The 14,831-nt window shown below is 42.4% G+C and overlaps 2 protein-coding genes across 2 annotated transcripts in view; both read right to left on the bottom strand.

Annotated features, from left to right (window-relative positions):
- Nucleotides 1-32: 32 nt before the first annotated feature.
- On the bottom strand, nt 33-4,230 carry LOC111220421. Its single transcript, XM_022743500.1, has 5 exons — nt 4,146-4,230; nt 1,835-2,496; nt 1,233-1,433; nt 980-1,109; nt 33-901 (listed from the first exon to the last, which is right to left on the bottom strand). Exons 2-5 carry the CDS (start codon nt 2,229-2,231, stop codon nt 430-432), a joined length of 1,200 nt encoding a protein of 399 aa, XP_022599221.1. The 5' UTR covers nt 2,232-2,496; nt 4,146-4,230; the 3' UTR covers nt 33-429.
- Nucleotides 4,231-5,436: 1,206 nt separating this feature from the next.
- kif19 (kinesin family member 19) overlaps nt 5,437-14,831 on the bottom strand; it is a 35,415-nt gene continuing 26,020 nt past the window's right edge. Inside the window, exons 6-20 of the mRNA XM_022743153.1 lie at nt 13,751-13,876; nt 13,439-13,633; nt 11,550-11,696; nt 11,321-11,443; nt 10,825-10,981; nt 10,509-10,683; nt 10,110-10,308; nt 9,751-10,021; nt 9,200-9,324; nt 8,946-9,109; nt 8,730-8,835; nt 8,044-8,167; nt 6,858-7,246; nt 6,549-6,717; nt 5,437-6,452 (exon numbers count right to left, since the gene is read on the bottom strand). Of these exons, the coding sequence (XP_022598874.1) occupies nt 6,325-6,452; nt 6,549-6,717; nt 6,858-7,246; nt 8,044-8,167; nt 8,730-8,835; nt 8,946-9,109; nt 9,200-9,324; nt 9,751-10,021; nt 10,110-10,308; nt 10,509-10,683; nt 10,825-10,981; nt 11,321-11,443; nt 11,550-11,696; nt 13,439-13,633; nt 13,751-13,876 (2,598 nt within the window). The 3' untranslated portion in view covers nt 5,437-6,324. The remainder of the gene's footprint in view (nt 6,453-6,548; nt 6,718-6,857; nt 7,247-8,043; nt 8,168-8,729; nt 8,836-8,945; nt 9,110-9,199; nt 9,325-9,750; nt 10,022-10,109; nt 10,309-10,508; nt 10,684-10,824; nt 10,982-11,320; nt 11,444-11,549; nt 11,697-13,438; nt 13,634-13,750; nt 13,877-14,831) is intronic.

The raw sequence follows: 14,831 nt of genomic DNA, 5'->3' as shown, positions 1-14,831 counted from the left end.
AATGGTAAAAAAAATCTGCCTACCAGCATTTAGCTTTCTAACAAAAAAAATGTATGATAAAGTGTAAAAATGACAATTCAGCATTTTACAGCCAAGAAATAGTCCTGCACCTAACCTCATATAAAACTTAATTAATAAGCTTTAGAGTTGCTGGTAGGTGGATTTCGTCACATGTAGACAGAGCCAGGCCTAGCTCTTTCCCCGTTTCTAGTCTGCATGCTTAGTTAAGCTAACCGCCTGCTAGCTCCGGCGACATAAGTGTGACTCCAAAATGTGACATTATACTCTGATGCTGAGCTCATCACAACCTGTGATCACCTTCACGGGAGCTCCACCCAACTCAGCTTGTGCAGAGCTCGTGTCCCGTTGCTGAGCATCCCTTTGAATGGGACTATGATTGGTTCTTTAGACCCGTCATGTGACCCGGTGTCAAACAGTTCCGGCTGCATTCAGACCACTGGAAACAGTCTCATATCCTACAGAAACCAGGGTGAGGACGTTACTCTCCACATCATCCGGCTTGCACTGCTCTGCTTGAGTTTCCACGGGAACAACACCTCCAGTTTCCTGTCTTATTTTCTTCCTGGCTTTGCCCCGCCCCTTGCCTTTTGAAATGACCTTCCCTTGCTCTTTGACCCCTTCCGACAACTTGTGAGCCTTCTCCATTTCAGCTGAGCGGGCTTTGCGGTGGCGCCTGCGGATACGCCTCGACGCCGGCCCGGAGTCAGCAGGGTCCGACGCCGCTGCACCGGACAAGATGCGAATCTGCTGCTCAATCACCATGATGATCATGTCCAGTGCAACATCTAACATTCCCAGACCGAGTCCATGAGTGACGCTGTCGAACGCGCCACTGTTGACCGGGTCGTTGAAACATTTTCTCATATCCTCGAGGTGGTTCCTGAGAGAAAAAGAAAGTGCTGTTACTCCTTTTTTCCACAATTCCTTGGAAAAACAAGCTTGAATACAAAGCACATACTTAGTTTCAATAATTTTGGACCAGTGTTGAACTGTATTTGTCTCTGGGATGAGCTGTTTAGCCATGTTTCCGTAGTCAATGTAGTCGTGGGCGAAATCTTTCATATCGTCACACAAAGCCCTGGTGTCGCCTAAGAACACACACAAATCAAATTAAAACAATTCTCTTGCACTCAAGTTCTTAGAGTTAAACATGACTTCGCACATACACACACACACACACACACGCACACACACAGGCACACATCTGTCACCTTCCGTGAGTTTGGAGAACGAGGAGGAAACCGAGGTAGTTGTGCTTGGCGTGAGGCCGAGTACATTGAGCGACTCTAGCAGCGTTTTCTTGCTGGCTGGTCCTCGGCTGACCCGAGTGTATGCTGCCAAGGAGCGCAGCGACATCTTCTCCGGGGCCTGAAGGCGCCGTTTAATTTCATCGTACGAGATCAGATACTTCCCTGAAATTAGAGCGACACAGGAAGAGGTGAACGCATCGGCACAGTAGGGTTGGGATATGGGAATAGTGTTTAATCAAATCTGGATGCCATATTGAATTTGCTCATCAAATATGAATCCCTTGTCATATCTATTTATTAGGGCTTAGATTTGAAATGTTCTGAATGGCAATGGTTTTGAATAACTAAACTATAAAACTGGTCTGATTATACAACCTGATAAGAATTTGTAAATGAGCTCAGTGACCTGAATGTTACATTGTTGTAAGTACCACAAGAGTCAAGCTCTGTACTTTACCAACTTGGAACTAGATCCACAACAGAACCAGCGATTGTAACCCAACCCCAGCGACAGTGTAATGAACATTCAAATGGGTGTGATCTTCAAACAACTGGCCACTTACGAGCTTTAGATCCTTTCATGTTGGGATCCAGGAGTGACGACACCTCTGCAAATGGCATGTGGGTACTGGACTCTGAATGTGTGCTTGAGTTTGGTGGCGGCTCCTGATTCTGAGACACGTCCTCAGTCTGGACGACCGGGCCAGAAACCTGCATCTGGGGCTGAACATGAGGCTGTACGGTGTGCATTTCCACCTGGTTCTGATCTAGCGGAGCCTGGCCTTGCACTTGAGGGAGGACCAGTGTGTTTTCAGATAAACCCTGCAGACCCATGCCCCCTTGTGCTACACCGCCGGCTTGCTCTGAAGAAACCTGAAAGATGCCCATGACCGGCTTTACCACAGTGAAAACCATGTTCCCCTGGGCGTCCAGACTCACCATCCTGGCAGATGGGTCCATGTCTTTGCTGAAATTTGACCTTTTAGCTGAAGGACGAGGCTCTAGAGGCTGTAATTATCAGATCAGGTCACCTAAGAGGCCCATGTAGTGTTACAGTATACCCTTCACTTTTTAAATGGTTATGGTTGAAGCTGACCTGGCAAAATGGGAAGTTATAGTCCAGGTAAAACCTCCCACATTTGAGCGGTTAGAACATTTTACTTTCTTTGTATGGTTTCGTAAAGGTTATGATCACTCATGGCAACACCACAGAAGAGGTTTCAATCTGAAAGAAAAAGAAAAACCAAGAAAATCACAGTTAGAGCCAAACCTTTTTAGCATTGTAACTCAGCATCAAAACATTTGATATAATTTGAAAATGAATACTCTTATTTCACCACATTAATCGCATTCAAGGATACTATGAACTAATTACAGTATGTATAGTAATATATTGATGACTTGTCTATCAAATTAAATTCTACCAACATTTAGTTGGTGGAAAAGTAAAACTCGGGTCATTAGAAGCTAGATTGTGATATGAAATATAATGACTGGTTTTGGTTTGGGATATTTAGGGGAATAAAAGTGTATTCAACTGAAATTGTGTTTTTGGATAAAGCGAAATTAGTGTTTATATGATGAGAATTCACTTTGAAGACTGGACACAGCCACTTGATTGTAAATGGGCCAAACTTCACTGGTGCTAGTCTGTCCAGAGAGACGACCTTTGTTACACAAATATCCTACGTAGCAAACGTAGAGTTTTACTGAAAATCTGACATCCAACCACATTTTTATATTTTAAATATTTACAATTAAAAGCATTTCAGTTTAATTACCTAAGAATGTGATAATGCATTCTGCCATTAACATTAAACCAAATAAGTGAAACATGTCAGTTTAAACAAATAAAAAAAGCACTGAATGATACATTTACTTAAATACATACTGGATTCAGGAAACCCTGATATGATTTTTCCAAAGAGATGTATTTTTTTTATTTCTTATCTTCTTTTACTTTACTAATTTTTGAACAAAACAGCCTATAATGAAAACATGATTGGCTCTACTTTGTACTGTATATTTATCAGTAGAGGTACACACTGTGGGTGTTACAGACCTATCATGAAACGTTGGTGCTCAGTCCACACCTGTCCCAGGTCCAGAACCTCAAACCTTGACTTGCTTAACTTTACATTGTATCTTAGTTTTACATTTATTCGCTCACTGTGACGCAAAAAATGTCAACACAGGAATGTGATTCGCTTAGTGCTTCAAATTATTACAGCTTCATAACAAAGCAAAAACAAAATAAAGCCTGAAGAGCATGTGCTACACATTTGAAAAACATCCAGACAGCTTTAATATACAAGATAAGACAAATAAGTGATGCAGCCAGTTAACGAGTCAGTTTCTGCTGCCTGTCTGTTTCTCTGTGATTGGACAAGACGTAGGAAGAGAAAGTGTCTGTCCAATACTGTCCACAAAATAATTAAACTCCGATATTAACTTTTGCCAGGGAATAAGTGCGGTAGGCGTGAGTGAGTATTTAGCGTCTAACTGTGCAAACGAATGGATTATAAAATAAAAAATAACAGCAAATACACCAGAGCATTATCGTCTCCACATGTTCTTTTATCAGCATTTAATTATCACAATGCTAAAAATTTGACTTGAAGCTTTGAGTAAACAAGAAAACACTGAATTTTCAGCCACCAAATAACGACACAAAATTTACCAACAAAACATCTCATCATAACTAACATTCATCATGGCTGCCATGAGCGGCCGTGGCTGTTTTTTTTTTCAACAGCAGGCCTGAAACGTCCCAGAAAAAGGGCAAAACTACAACAACCGGCTGCGGTTCTGGACGGGACAGACCGAATTCAAGCGCTAACCTTTGATGCAACTAGTGACGGCTGTCCCACTCACCGAATTGCCGTGTGATTTTTCCTAAAAGGACACTGATCCTAGAACGGTCCGCGTCGGAGACAGCGACATTTTTCCTCCTTCTCTGCTTTAGCTTCGGCGGGTTGCAAATCAGCTGTACGTGCACTACCGCTGGAAAACCGTGATCCCGCCGCTCATTGGTCGAGCAACGCATCAATTACGTAATGAGTCATTTGTGATTGGACAAGGACGGTGCCAGTAGAGAAGAGGAGGCGGTACTTCCGACTCAGTCTTCTCTGAATACAATGGGATGAAATCTTGTATTTATTCATTTGTTCGCATGTGTTTTTGTGTCATTTTCAGAGGCGTCGTCGGCTGTAAAGTACTCAAGTTGAAAAAGTGAACGTTTTATGACTTATAGACCTTTTTCTGGAGGTCTCCAAGAACTACTACATTTATTTTAGTACTATTATAATGCCTACTTAATCATGAATTGGACCTTTCAATGTGTTACAGACCTTTCAGATCACTGAAATAGTTTTAGTATTATTTTTAGTACAAGCAACCAGCTGTAAAGACAGATTAAACACACTGCTTTTTGTGTTTGACAGCACATGGACCCATACAGAGGATAATAATCCTTTCCAAGCATTCATAGTCAAACTAAAGAATACAAAATAGCAATGTGCTGCATATAATTTAATATGAAAAATCATAAATGCAACCTCTTAAATACAATCCATAAAAGTCTTTACAAAATGAGTAAAATCACAAAATTGATCTTATAAATGTTAAATCAAGCTAATTTAACTACAAGTGTCTGTAGTTGGTGAAACTTGTGTTGTCAATGTCAGTAGAGAGACGGTCCATTGATGGCGACCTGAAGCCTGGAGGCTGGGTGTGTCAATACTCTTCATCCCAACTGTGGCCACTGTGCAACATCTAGTGGACATTTTAGATCATTACACATGAGATCAATGCAGAGTCCTGTGTAGTGTCTCATACAGAATTCTCCTTTCCATGACATTATTGGATATTTTAGTCTTAAGCACGGGACCAAAACTGTTCTAAAAATAAATGTCAGAGTAAGTATTTGATGCACGCATTCATATGTTGATTTGGGTCTTGCTTCTAATCAATACATTTCTGCATAAAATGACCATCTGAACTGCCCTGATCAGTTTTCCTTTTCTCCCACACTAGCAAACACACATTTTACTGGAAAATAAGCAACATTTAACATATTTCATTTGAATTTATTTGGGTACAAATTAAAAAAAATGTACAAAACAAAGCATAGAAAGTAGTAATATGAAAACAATGTCAATGACAACAACAACATAAAAGAAAAGGCAACAGTTAAATAATTCATTAAAAATACAGCCAACTAACCTGTGGTATTATCTACACAAACAGAGCATATGACATTTAACAGTCAAGTTTGGGTAAGAAAAGGCATAGACCTGGGGCATGTGAGAATACAAGGTTGGGTTTAAATCCAGAAGTGCACAACAATCAAGATGATCAAGTATATTTTTTTTTACTCAAATATATGTGTGTCATTAAATTGAAACAACCTTACTACAAGAAACATACTGATACCGAAACATTTTGACGGTAGGCCTTTGCTCATTATACAGTTCTCACACTGCCATTAGTGTAATATCCTTTCAATGTTTTTTCATCCTTTATCCCTCAACACTCATTTACATCATTACTGTGAGGTTTAGCCCCATAAACATCCCTCATTAGCTTAATGTCTCTGTTTCTGGCCTTCATAACAAGTACTGAAGGTTACCAGACTATATATACTCATAATGTACAAACATTAGTACAGTGTTGCATTCATAATGAGCTTGACACCATCCCGACTTGACGATAACAAGTAATTCAGCACGACAGCAAGCTTTAAAGGGGAAACACGTGACAGAACAGAACACGCACTGTACGTCTAGCAGTCTTTGGCATCTGTAGGCTTGTAGGTTTCAGAGCCTGTCAGCGCCATTGCTCAGTAAAGCACAGAGGAGACCTGTGTGGAGGTATCCAGCTCCTGTCTGGTTAAGTCTCCATCATATTGCCTCGCAATCATGCCTAATGTCACTCACTGAGGGGTTAAGTGTTCATTTTAATCTGTGCTGAGGGTGGGTGTGGGTGCTCTCCCTTTCAGGCTCAGCTGGTTTGGGTGTTAGTGCTGGTGTGGAGGGTGGACGGGGGCGATGGCTCAGTGTCTCCGAGTGCGCTGGCCCCCAGTGCCTGTGGTGGTGATGTAGAGGAGGGGCTGGGGCTGCCGCAGCTGGGGCCCTCGCTTCAGGTTATTCATGTGGGCTGTGGAGGACTCTGCATTCGAGCCTGTGGAGAGGCAGGAAACAAGAAAGACAAAGGTCAACAAAAAAGTAAATAAAGAGGAATGTCTCTATCTCTCCACTGACAGTGATGGCGGTTTACCTGTTTGCTGGCTGTTGTGGGGTGCCCTGACTTTGGCAAGAGGAGGGACCCCTCTGAACTGGGGACGAAGCATAGGAGCCTGGGGCTGACCGTTGATGTGGAGGTGGGGGTCTGATGTGCTGTCCAGAGGGCGGAACCTCTGAGCTGTGGTTGTCTTGGTTTGAGGGAGCTGCAAGAGAGAGGAAAAACAAAATCATTGATTGACTGATTGCTTACCTTAAACACACAAATGCATCAGCATCTCCTGCAGAGGTGCTCTGAAATGTTACAATAGTAATATTAAACATACAACAAATAGTTGATACTCACTGCTTGACCAGTGACCTCGAAGGAGCGTGAGCGCCTCTTCTTGCGGCGAGCTTCGAAGTCCACTTCTCTGGGCGTTTGGTTCTTGGCGGCGACCTGACGGTTGCGTGGGCGCGTCCAGGTCACCTGCAGGCCGGGTCCCTCCCCGGTGCTGCTGGACAGGTTGTCGTCCGAGGTGGCGTGTCTGAGCTCAGGGCTGGGCTGCCTGCCGCGCCGCAACGGTAAACCTCTAGGGGGCGCCTCGCTCAAAGACAGGCTGCTTTTCTGCTTCTTGTGGTCCAGGGGAGAGGGGGGAGGGTGTAACCGCAAAGCGTCCAGCTCCAGGGCTTTGGAGCGTCGACGGGCTGCTTTCACTACAATGTTCTGGACGCCCTTTAGGATCTGCTGCCGCTCTGTGAGGAAACAAGGAGAGGTTTGTTATATTAGTTCATTTACAACCTTTTCTTTATTCGATCTTCTCAGTAAGGGACGTGTATCTAGGTAGAGAGCTGGGAATGTCAAAAGGGAAACTTCAGAAAGAAAGAGAATCACATGTTTTGGCCACAGCTAACCATTAATTAATGCTGAAATTACTATTAGTTGCATTGTTTTAGTCATTTATAGGGAAAAATACCAAATACTTGCTAAACTTGCTAAATTTTTCTGTTTTATACCATTATTAAATTAACTGGGTTAAACAGGCAATTTGAAAACATCATCATGGGCTACGGGAAAGAATGTGCATTTTTTTATTTAAAAAAAAAACAAAAAAAAACTGACATTTGATAGACTAAACAACTGGAAGAAAAGAAAATCTGATTAATTGATATTGAAAACTATCAATAGGTGCAGCCCAATCATTAAAGTACAAATGCTAATAGTTTATTTATTTGTCATTATAGCCACATACTGTATATAACATAAACATAGCAAAGGTAAAGGCGTTTCTCATGGGACGATGGTGCTAAGAAACTGACATGACAGTAAGAAACAAATAAGTACCACATATAAAATGTTCAAGTTAAAATATCCTGAACGCTAAGGTTAAAAAGTGAATTAAAAACAGGCCCAGATGCAGCATCCATGGCCTACGACGTGTCTCCAGCTGTGAATAAGTGTGTACTTTATGTATCCTGAAACATTTCAGAAAAATTGTTTAAAATTGTTTAATGTCCTTCCACTCGCTAAAACACTAGTCTGAACATCTTACCATTTCGTGAAAGGGGGACGTCGGCCCCGGCCTCGCTGCTCTCAGGTGACGAGTCCAGGTGGCTGCTGACACTGTGGCTGAGGTGACTGTAGCTCAGAGAGCTCTCAGGAGCCAGAGGCTGCAGCTGCAGACATTAGATGCAGAGTGCCACATTATGATCAGACATTCATTGCAGTGCTTTGCTTTCAGTCGAGGTCAGGTTGAGTGCCATCTTAATCAATTCTCTGTCTCTGCAAAATTATATTTTTACTTTGAATGGGGCATTTGGATTCTAGCTATCATTACCTCATCTTATCTATGAGTCAATCTCCTGAAACATTTGCATAGAGAGAAAATCAGATGGAGGTAATATTATTTCAAGCCTGGAACAAAGGTGCAATTCTGCCTTTTTGGAAATTTCAACCTGGTACGCTGAGCAAAAACCTTGAAATGTAAGAGCTAAGAGAGAATACTCATGTCAGCTTATGATGCAGATTCTTTTATGGAGGTGTGTGGGCTGGAAATGAAAAGGTTCTAGCTGAGTGAAGTATCTGTGTGAGTTTAATTCAAACAGGAAACCATATTGCCAGAAGTGAAAAACAACAGCTGACTAGGCCGCATTAATTCACAGCATGGAACATCTCTCGGGGATAGTTATTGAGCTGGAATGGACAAGGGTAAATACTCCCTATTGGAACCATCCTCACCTCTCTGTTGCCTTTCCCATTAATGTGGATGGGAGGCGGCGTCATTACAGCTGAGTTTTTCATCTGCCTGGCGTGAGGGCTGCTCTTAAACACTCTGTTATTGTCCCTGGCACAAAGAAACATGAGAACATAACAGTGAACAAATGAACTTCTTAATATTACTGTAAATGCGGTTTGTTATATGAACTCTAAACGGGAAACAAGACATCCTCTTACAGCTCAGGCTCTGGCAGAATGGGTGGCAAGGTGTGTCTGCGAATTTTGGCTTGGCCTCGTCTGTTATCAGGGCACACGTTGCGGACACTCTCCTGGTCTGAGTCCATGTCCTGCATGTTGTCGCGACCCTGACTGGGCAGGCTGATCTTGGGTAAAGATCCCTCCTGGAAATTAGAGCACAGCATTTAAGTAATTCTTTTACATCACATGATACAAACATCTTCTTATTTTCTTCTTCTTCTTCTGGGGGTTACCTTGATGGTGTGTTTGGTGGTCACCTTATCCAGGGCCATGGCTCTGTCCAGCTTCCTCTCATCCAGTTCCCTCATGTAGATATCATACAGCTCCTGGAGGTGGGAGGGTACTAGCAGACTGTGGTCTGGAACACAGGAGCATGTAATATAATTTATAATATATATATGCTATATATATATATATATATATATATGCTATATATATATACATAATTCATTAAACTATAAATGCATTGCTCCTAGATTTTAAGTATCGATTAATCTGCAGATAATTTATTAAATGAACTGGTTAATCATTTGGTGTACAAACCATCATAATGACGTTATATAACGTAATGATGTTTTGTCTGATGGCAGTGCAAAATTCTGAAATATTCAATTTACTATAATTTAGGACCAACAAATACAGAAAATCCCTCATCAAATATTTTTCATTTTTCTTGAAAATGATTTAAACGCTTGTCAGAACAGTGGCAGATTAATTTTCATTTGATTGACTAATCAATTTATCAGATTGCTGCAGCTCCAAAGGGGTACACTGATAGACTCACCATCAATGAACCGTCTCTGCTGCTGAATGATCTCGTCACACAGGTGTCTGTGCTGCTCGAAGCGCTGCACCACAAAGTTCTTCTGCCGGATGACGTTGTCCTTGAGCAGCGCATGAGACTGCATCTCTGCGTTTTCGATCTCCAGTTCGTGGACCTTGCAGAGGAGGCCCAGCACCTCGCGCTGCTCCTCTGAGCTCACCCTCCGAGGCAGCAGCTCCTCCAAGCGACGGGCGCGATCTCGGAGCTCCAGAAACCTACGCTCGAGCAACGCCTTAGGGGAAAAACAACAGGAGCTGAGATTAGATCGTATGTAACTATGATTTTCATTCATTTTTCAAGAACTAGACTGACACTTCTACCTTCTGTTTGTGAATCCTTTTCTGTTCGGCCATGAGTGTGACCAGATTTTCTCGGGCCATCGCCACCTCCTGCGTCTCACTGCTGTCAGGGGGAGACTCCGGGGAGTCAGAGTCCTTCTCACTTTCATCCTTATTGACACTTTCCTTTCTCCTTTCTGCACGCCATTTCCTCCTGCGCCTGCTCCGCTCCTGCTCCCAGCTAGGAGAAAAAAAAAATCTACATTTTAACTGCTGGTGATAATTTTTTAAAGTTTATAATTTACAGCTAGGCCATAGTGATCAGTTTTCTGCAGCTGCCCAAGTCATCATCTTCAACCTTTCAAGCTTTTTGTCAACTAACTGGATGCTACATATGTACTATCAGATGGGTGGGATATAACATAAATGCTAATCACTGACTCTGCAATGGTTAGCAGGTGTCTGGAGGTGTCGATCTGGATCTCCATGTTGCTGTTTTCTAGCTCCATCAGGCTCTTCCTGATCTCCATCTGCTGGCGGAAGGCATCCAAGAGCTGCTCCCTCAACTGATCCATCTCCGCCCGACTCTGCTGGCTGGAGTGGGCCTGGACTTCAGCTACGAGTGGGGGAGAGGAGAAGAGGAGGGCAGAAGGGGACGAAAAGAAAACAGTCATAAACAGGCACTGCTGAATAAAAATATTAGAAAACAGCTTCATTGAGCAGATGTTCTTCATGTCTTCATGTGACAAGACTTTACCCTGGACGTGGCGGATGTCAGCCCGATCTGAGTTGACCTGGCGGCTCGCCTGATCAGCAATCTTTTTCTTGAGCCGCTGGATCTCGCAGCGCAGGTCTGAGATGATGTTGGTGTATTGAGCAATGTGGTACGACACATTTATCAGGTTCTTCTTTACCTGAAGTGCACAGTGATGAGAAAGACAAAGAAAAATTTACATGGGTGTCAAATTTCACACTGAAAATCGGATTTTCTTACTGCAAGCGTCTGAATTTTGGCTTTTGGAACGCGATGACTGTGCCTGGATCTGCTTTATTGGCAGTAAATGTCTTACAATCAGCAGTAATAAGCTGTAAAATCTGCTCTTAACTCCTTATATATGCCTAGTGAAGATAATCAAAGGGGAAGTATATTTTCAAGAAATATAATAAGATATTTAATTGTAAAATTAAGATTAAACTAAATCAGTGAAAGCAGATGAGAAGCATCTTTATGAATAAATATGTTCTGAGCTCACCCGTGTTCGAATACTTTTGGCACGGTCAGCGTACGTCAGTGTGTTACGAGACTCCTCAAAAGCCACAGAGGCGGGGCTAATGTGGGCTATCATGACAGTTCGGCTGTTCCCGCCCAACGAGTCCTGTCAATCAAAGACGCCAGAAAAAAAGAACATGAATACAAGAGCTAAAACTTTTATCTGAATCATAAGACACAGGTATGATATATACATTCTTAAATGGTCCTACCTTTAGCAGGCGCGTCAACTTGCTGTCTCGATAGTTGACGTACTTGTTGCCATTTTTGTCGCTCAGGGCATTGATGCAGTTGCCCAAAGCCAGTAGGGAGCGGTTGATGTGGGCCCCCTCTTTCAACCGCTGACCCCTGTTCTGAGTCTAATAGATAAACAGAGAGATAGACGTGAGTGAGCTTTTAGAAGTATTTATTTTTTGGACATTTCCTGCCTTTGTTAAGGAGTAGACAGCCAAGAGCATGAACCTGTAGGCTCTTATCTGTGTCGTTCAGAGTAGCTGTCATGTTTCTGCTCTTGCCCAGGAGATGGCATTACCTCCTACCTTTCATCCGTCAATACTCAGCTCAACTAAATCGTCTTCACCTCTCACTAACCGCATGAGCTCCTCTTCTGCAGAGGCAGAGGAAATGTTCCCCGTGCCCTCAAGTGACAAACAACCCTCCCGTCCTGCTCACTTCCTAATGGAGGCCATATCAATAGTCTCCATGGTAAATAAGCACTCTCAACCGCTGACCTTTTTGCATGTTATTCTAATGGTGTGCAAAGATGTGTGTGTGTGTGTGTGTGTGTGTGTGTGTGTGTGTGTGTGTGTTCGGGTGACAATGACAAGCTTTCTGAACGACAAAAGAAGACTCAACTTGAAAAACTGCTAACGACAAAGTGAACAAACACTTTTCGACATTCTCACTTGACTTCCTGAAAAGAGGTCAAAGCGATAATAAACCCCAGAACTTGAATCGGCTCACAGATAATCTCTTCTCTCTGTCTGATAATACAGGCCTGCTCCTTTCCACATAAGTATTGACTGTATTGCTTTGATACTAGAGACTTGTTTGTAGAGGTTATGTTTTTATTATTTTACTCTGCATGTGTGTTTTTATTTATTTTTATATTTTTGTCTCTTGTAAAAGGTAAAATCAATAAAATATTGATCCCAAATATTAAACGATTCCAGTTATGACCATCGCTTGGAGGAAGCTCTGTCTGGGACCACCACATTGTTCTGTTATTGTTTTCATAAACTCTTTGATGCCTTGTCATGGGAAGAATATATTCACATCCTTTACTTAAGTACATTTTGCAATACTACACGGTAAAAATGATTTAATATACATGTAAAAGTACTGCATTGAAAATGTTTAAAAATAAAAAACGTAATCAAAAGTCTGTAAAGTACTATAGCTAAATTTACGTTTAAAGTATCAGAAGCAAAAGACTGTTAGGTAGTTACAGTAAATCTATAACAATGCATTATATTCCACATGCTAAAATCTTTATTTGTAAAGTAACTATCTGTCATACATGTAGTTCAGTAGAAGAGTTCAGTGGCATGAAATGGAAATACTCAAGTAAAGCACAAGTGCTTTCCCCACTGCCAATCAAAGCTTTAACTTTGCTTTTACGGAGGTGTAAAGCATCATGTTGCAATATAACGTTATCCCTTTTGCCAAAAGGTTACTTTAATAAACAGCAAACTGGACTATAATGGCAGATATAAAGAGGCTTTTATTAAAGTCTCCTGAGGTTTATGGGAACCTCACTCCTCTGACTGTTGTAAAGACTCGCTGCCAAGCATCCCCAGTCAGCAGACTACAGTTAGACGCTACATGAGTGCAGACACACTCACAAAGCGGACCGTTGTAGTTTTGAGGCTACACACGTGTAACGTATCCATACAGGTTTAAAAGGAGCAGTGTTAGTAATGGACACTTTAGCCAAGTCTGTGAACTTGAACTTGAATTTGGCAGAAAAGTCGTTGACAAAAGCAAATGCACCCGCACAGGTACTCTCACACGCCAAGTGACTCTCCACCTGTACGACTCCCAATTAAACACACTGTCAGCCTTTTAAACACCTCCTGACTGAGTGTATATGTACACACACCTGAGCTGCTCGTTCAGAGCCGGCAAGGTCGATCATGAAGAGGCGCGCGAAGCGGACCTCCTGCAGAATGTCTCGACAGCGGCTCTGCTGCTTGACGGCCACCTGCAGCACGGCGTGGGAGCGAGACGACGTCTGATTGGCGGCTGTGGGCTCCTGGGTGCGCTGTTTGTTCCCCTTCATCAGCAGTTCCATGATCTGACAACACACATGAGGAGTTCTTTGTGGTGCGCGCAGTTGCCATGGATGAAATCCAAATGTTTCGATTATATAATAAATGAGTCATGTGGCGCAGGGTTATGTAGCTTATCTTACCTCTTGGGCATTAATGGTAGACACTTCCGTGATGCCTGCAACCTGAATCACTCCCTTTGAGTCTTCTCTCAGGTCCAAGAAACCCGAAGACGGGTTCAGCAGATCACGGATCATCTCATTGTAGATCTAAAAAGGCACAGGTAGAAATATGAAATCGACAGCTGAATGCGTCTGCAATAAAGATTTTAAAAAAATTCCAAAGGTTTATGTATTTGCTCAGCCTCCATAGGTAGTGTTTGTTAAGTCACAGACGTGAATGAACTGGAAAGACGTTTATGTCCGCAGAAAAGGCTCCATTCAGGCTTTCAAGCCTCCTACACAAACGCATGCCAGGTACAAAAACAGCAAGTACTATATTTTCAGCAGCTTGTCATTTAGAAACCACCGCTTGCTGGGTGGCATGCTGTCATCAAGCCAGTGTCAGCGCTCTTCTTTCACACTGTTATTGAAGGTGCAGCGAAAGCCCCTCGACCCACATAAAAGCCCGGTGTAGGAAGTGACATCCTGGAAAGTGACCGCTGATGACAAAACCACTGAGCAGTTTTTATTTGTCAAGCAGACTCTAGCCACAAACTGTGAAAAAGAGGGATGCTTTTACTGACACTGACAGTTGGGTGTTTGTTCTGTTATTTTTTCCATCTGCACTCTTTCATTGCTAGTGAGGTTGGAACATGACTAAGAGTCTACAGCCATGCTAGCTGCTCTGTCAGCTGCTCTGTGAGGCTGCGCTCACAGTAAGCTTTGCAGCTATAAACCAAAATAAGCAACAAAATATAGATTTTGATCTGATTTTGGTGCTAGATTGAAAGTCAGTGGATCAACAGATTGTTACAATTTATCCTAAGAGGAACATTAAAGTGATAGTAAGGGGTTGTGTGAGGCACTGATACATAGTCAGTGTATTACCTGCAGTAGATTTGGATCAGCGCGCTCCCACTTTAGAGAAGCAGCTGGGAGCACCAACACAGGAGCTGAGTGATGTGCCGCTTTGGACGGGGTCATCCACAAAAACAATAGTTTTAGCCGCTTTAAAAACTGCCCACCAAAATAAGTTTAAGTGTACACTTTATTTTGAATATTT

Source organism: Seriola dumerili, unplaced genomic scaffold, assembly GCF_002260705.1.
Source record: "Seriola dumerili isolate Sdu_G_001 unplaced genomic scaffold, Sdu_1.0 BDQW01000068.1, whole genome shotgun sequence".
NCBI classification, from domain to species: Eukaryota; Metazoa; Chordata; class Actinopteri; order Carangiformes; family Carangidae; genus Seriola; species Seriola dumerili.
This window is presented reverse-complemented; position numbering and strand designations above follow the sequence as displayed.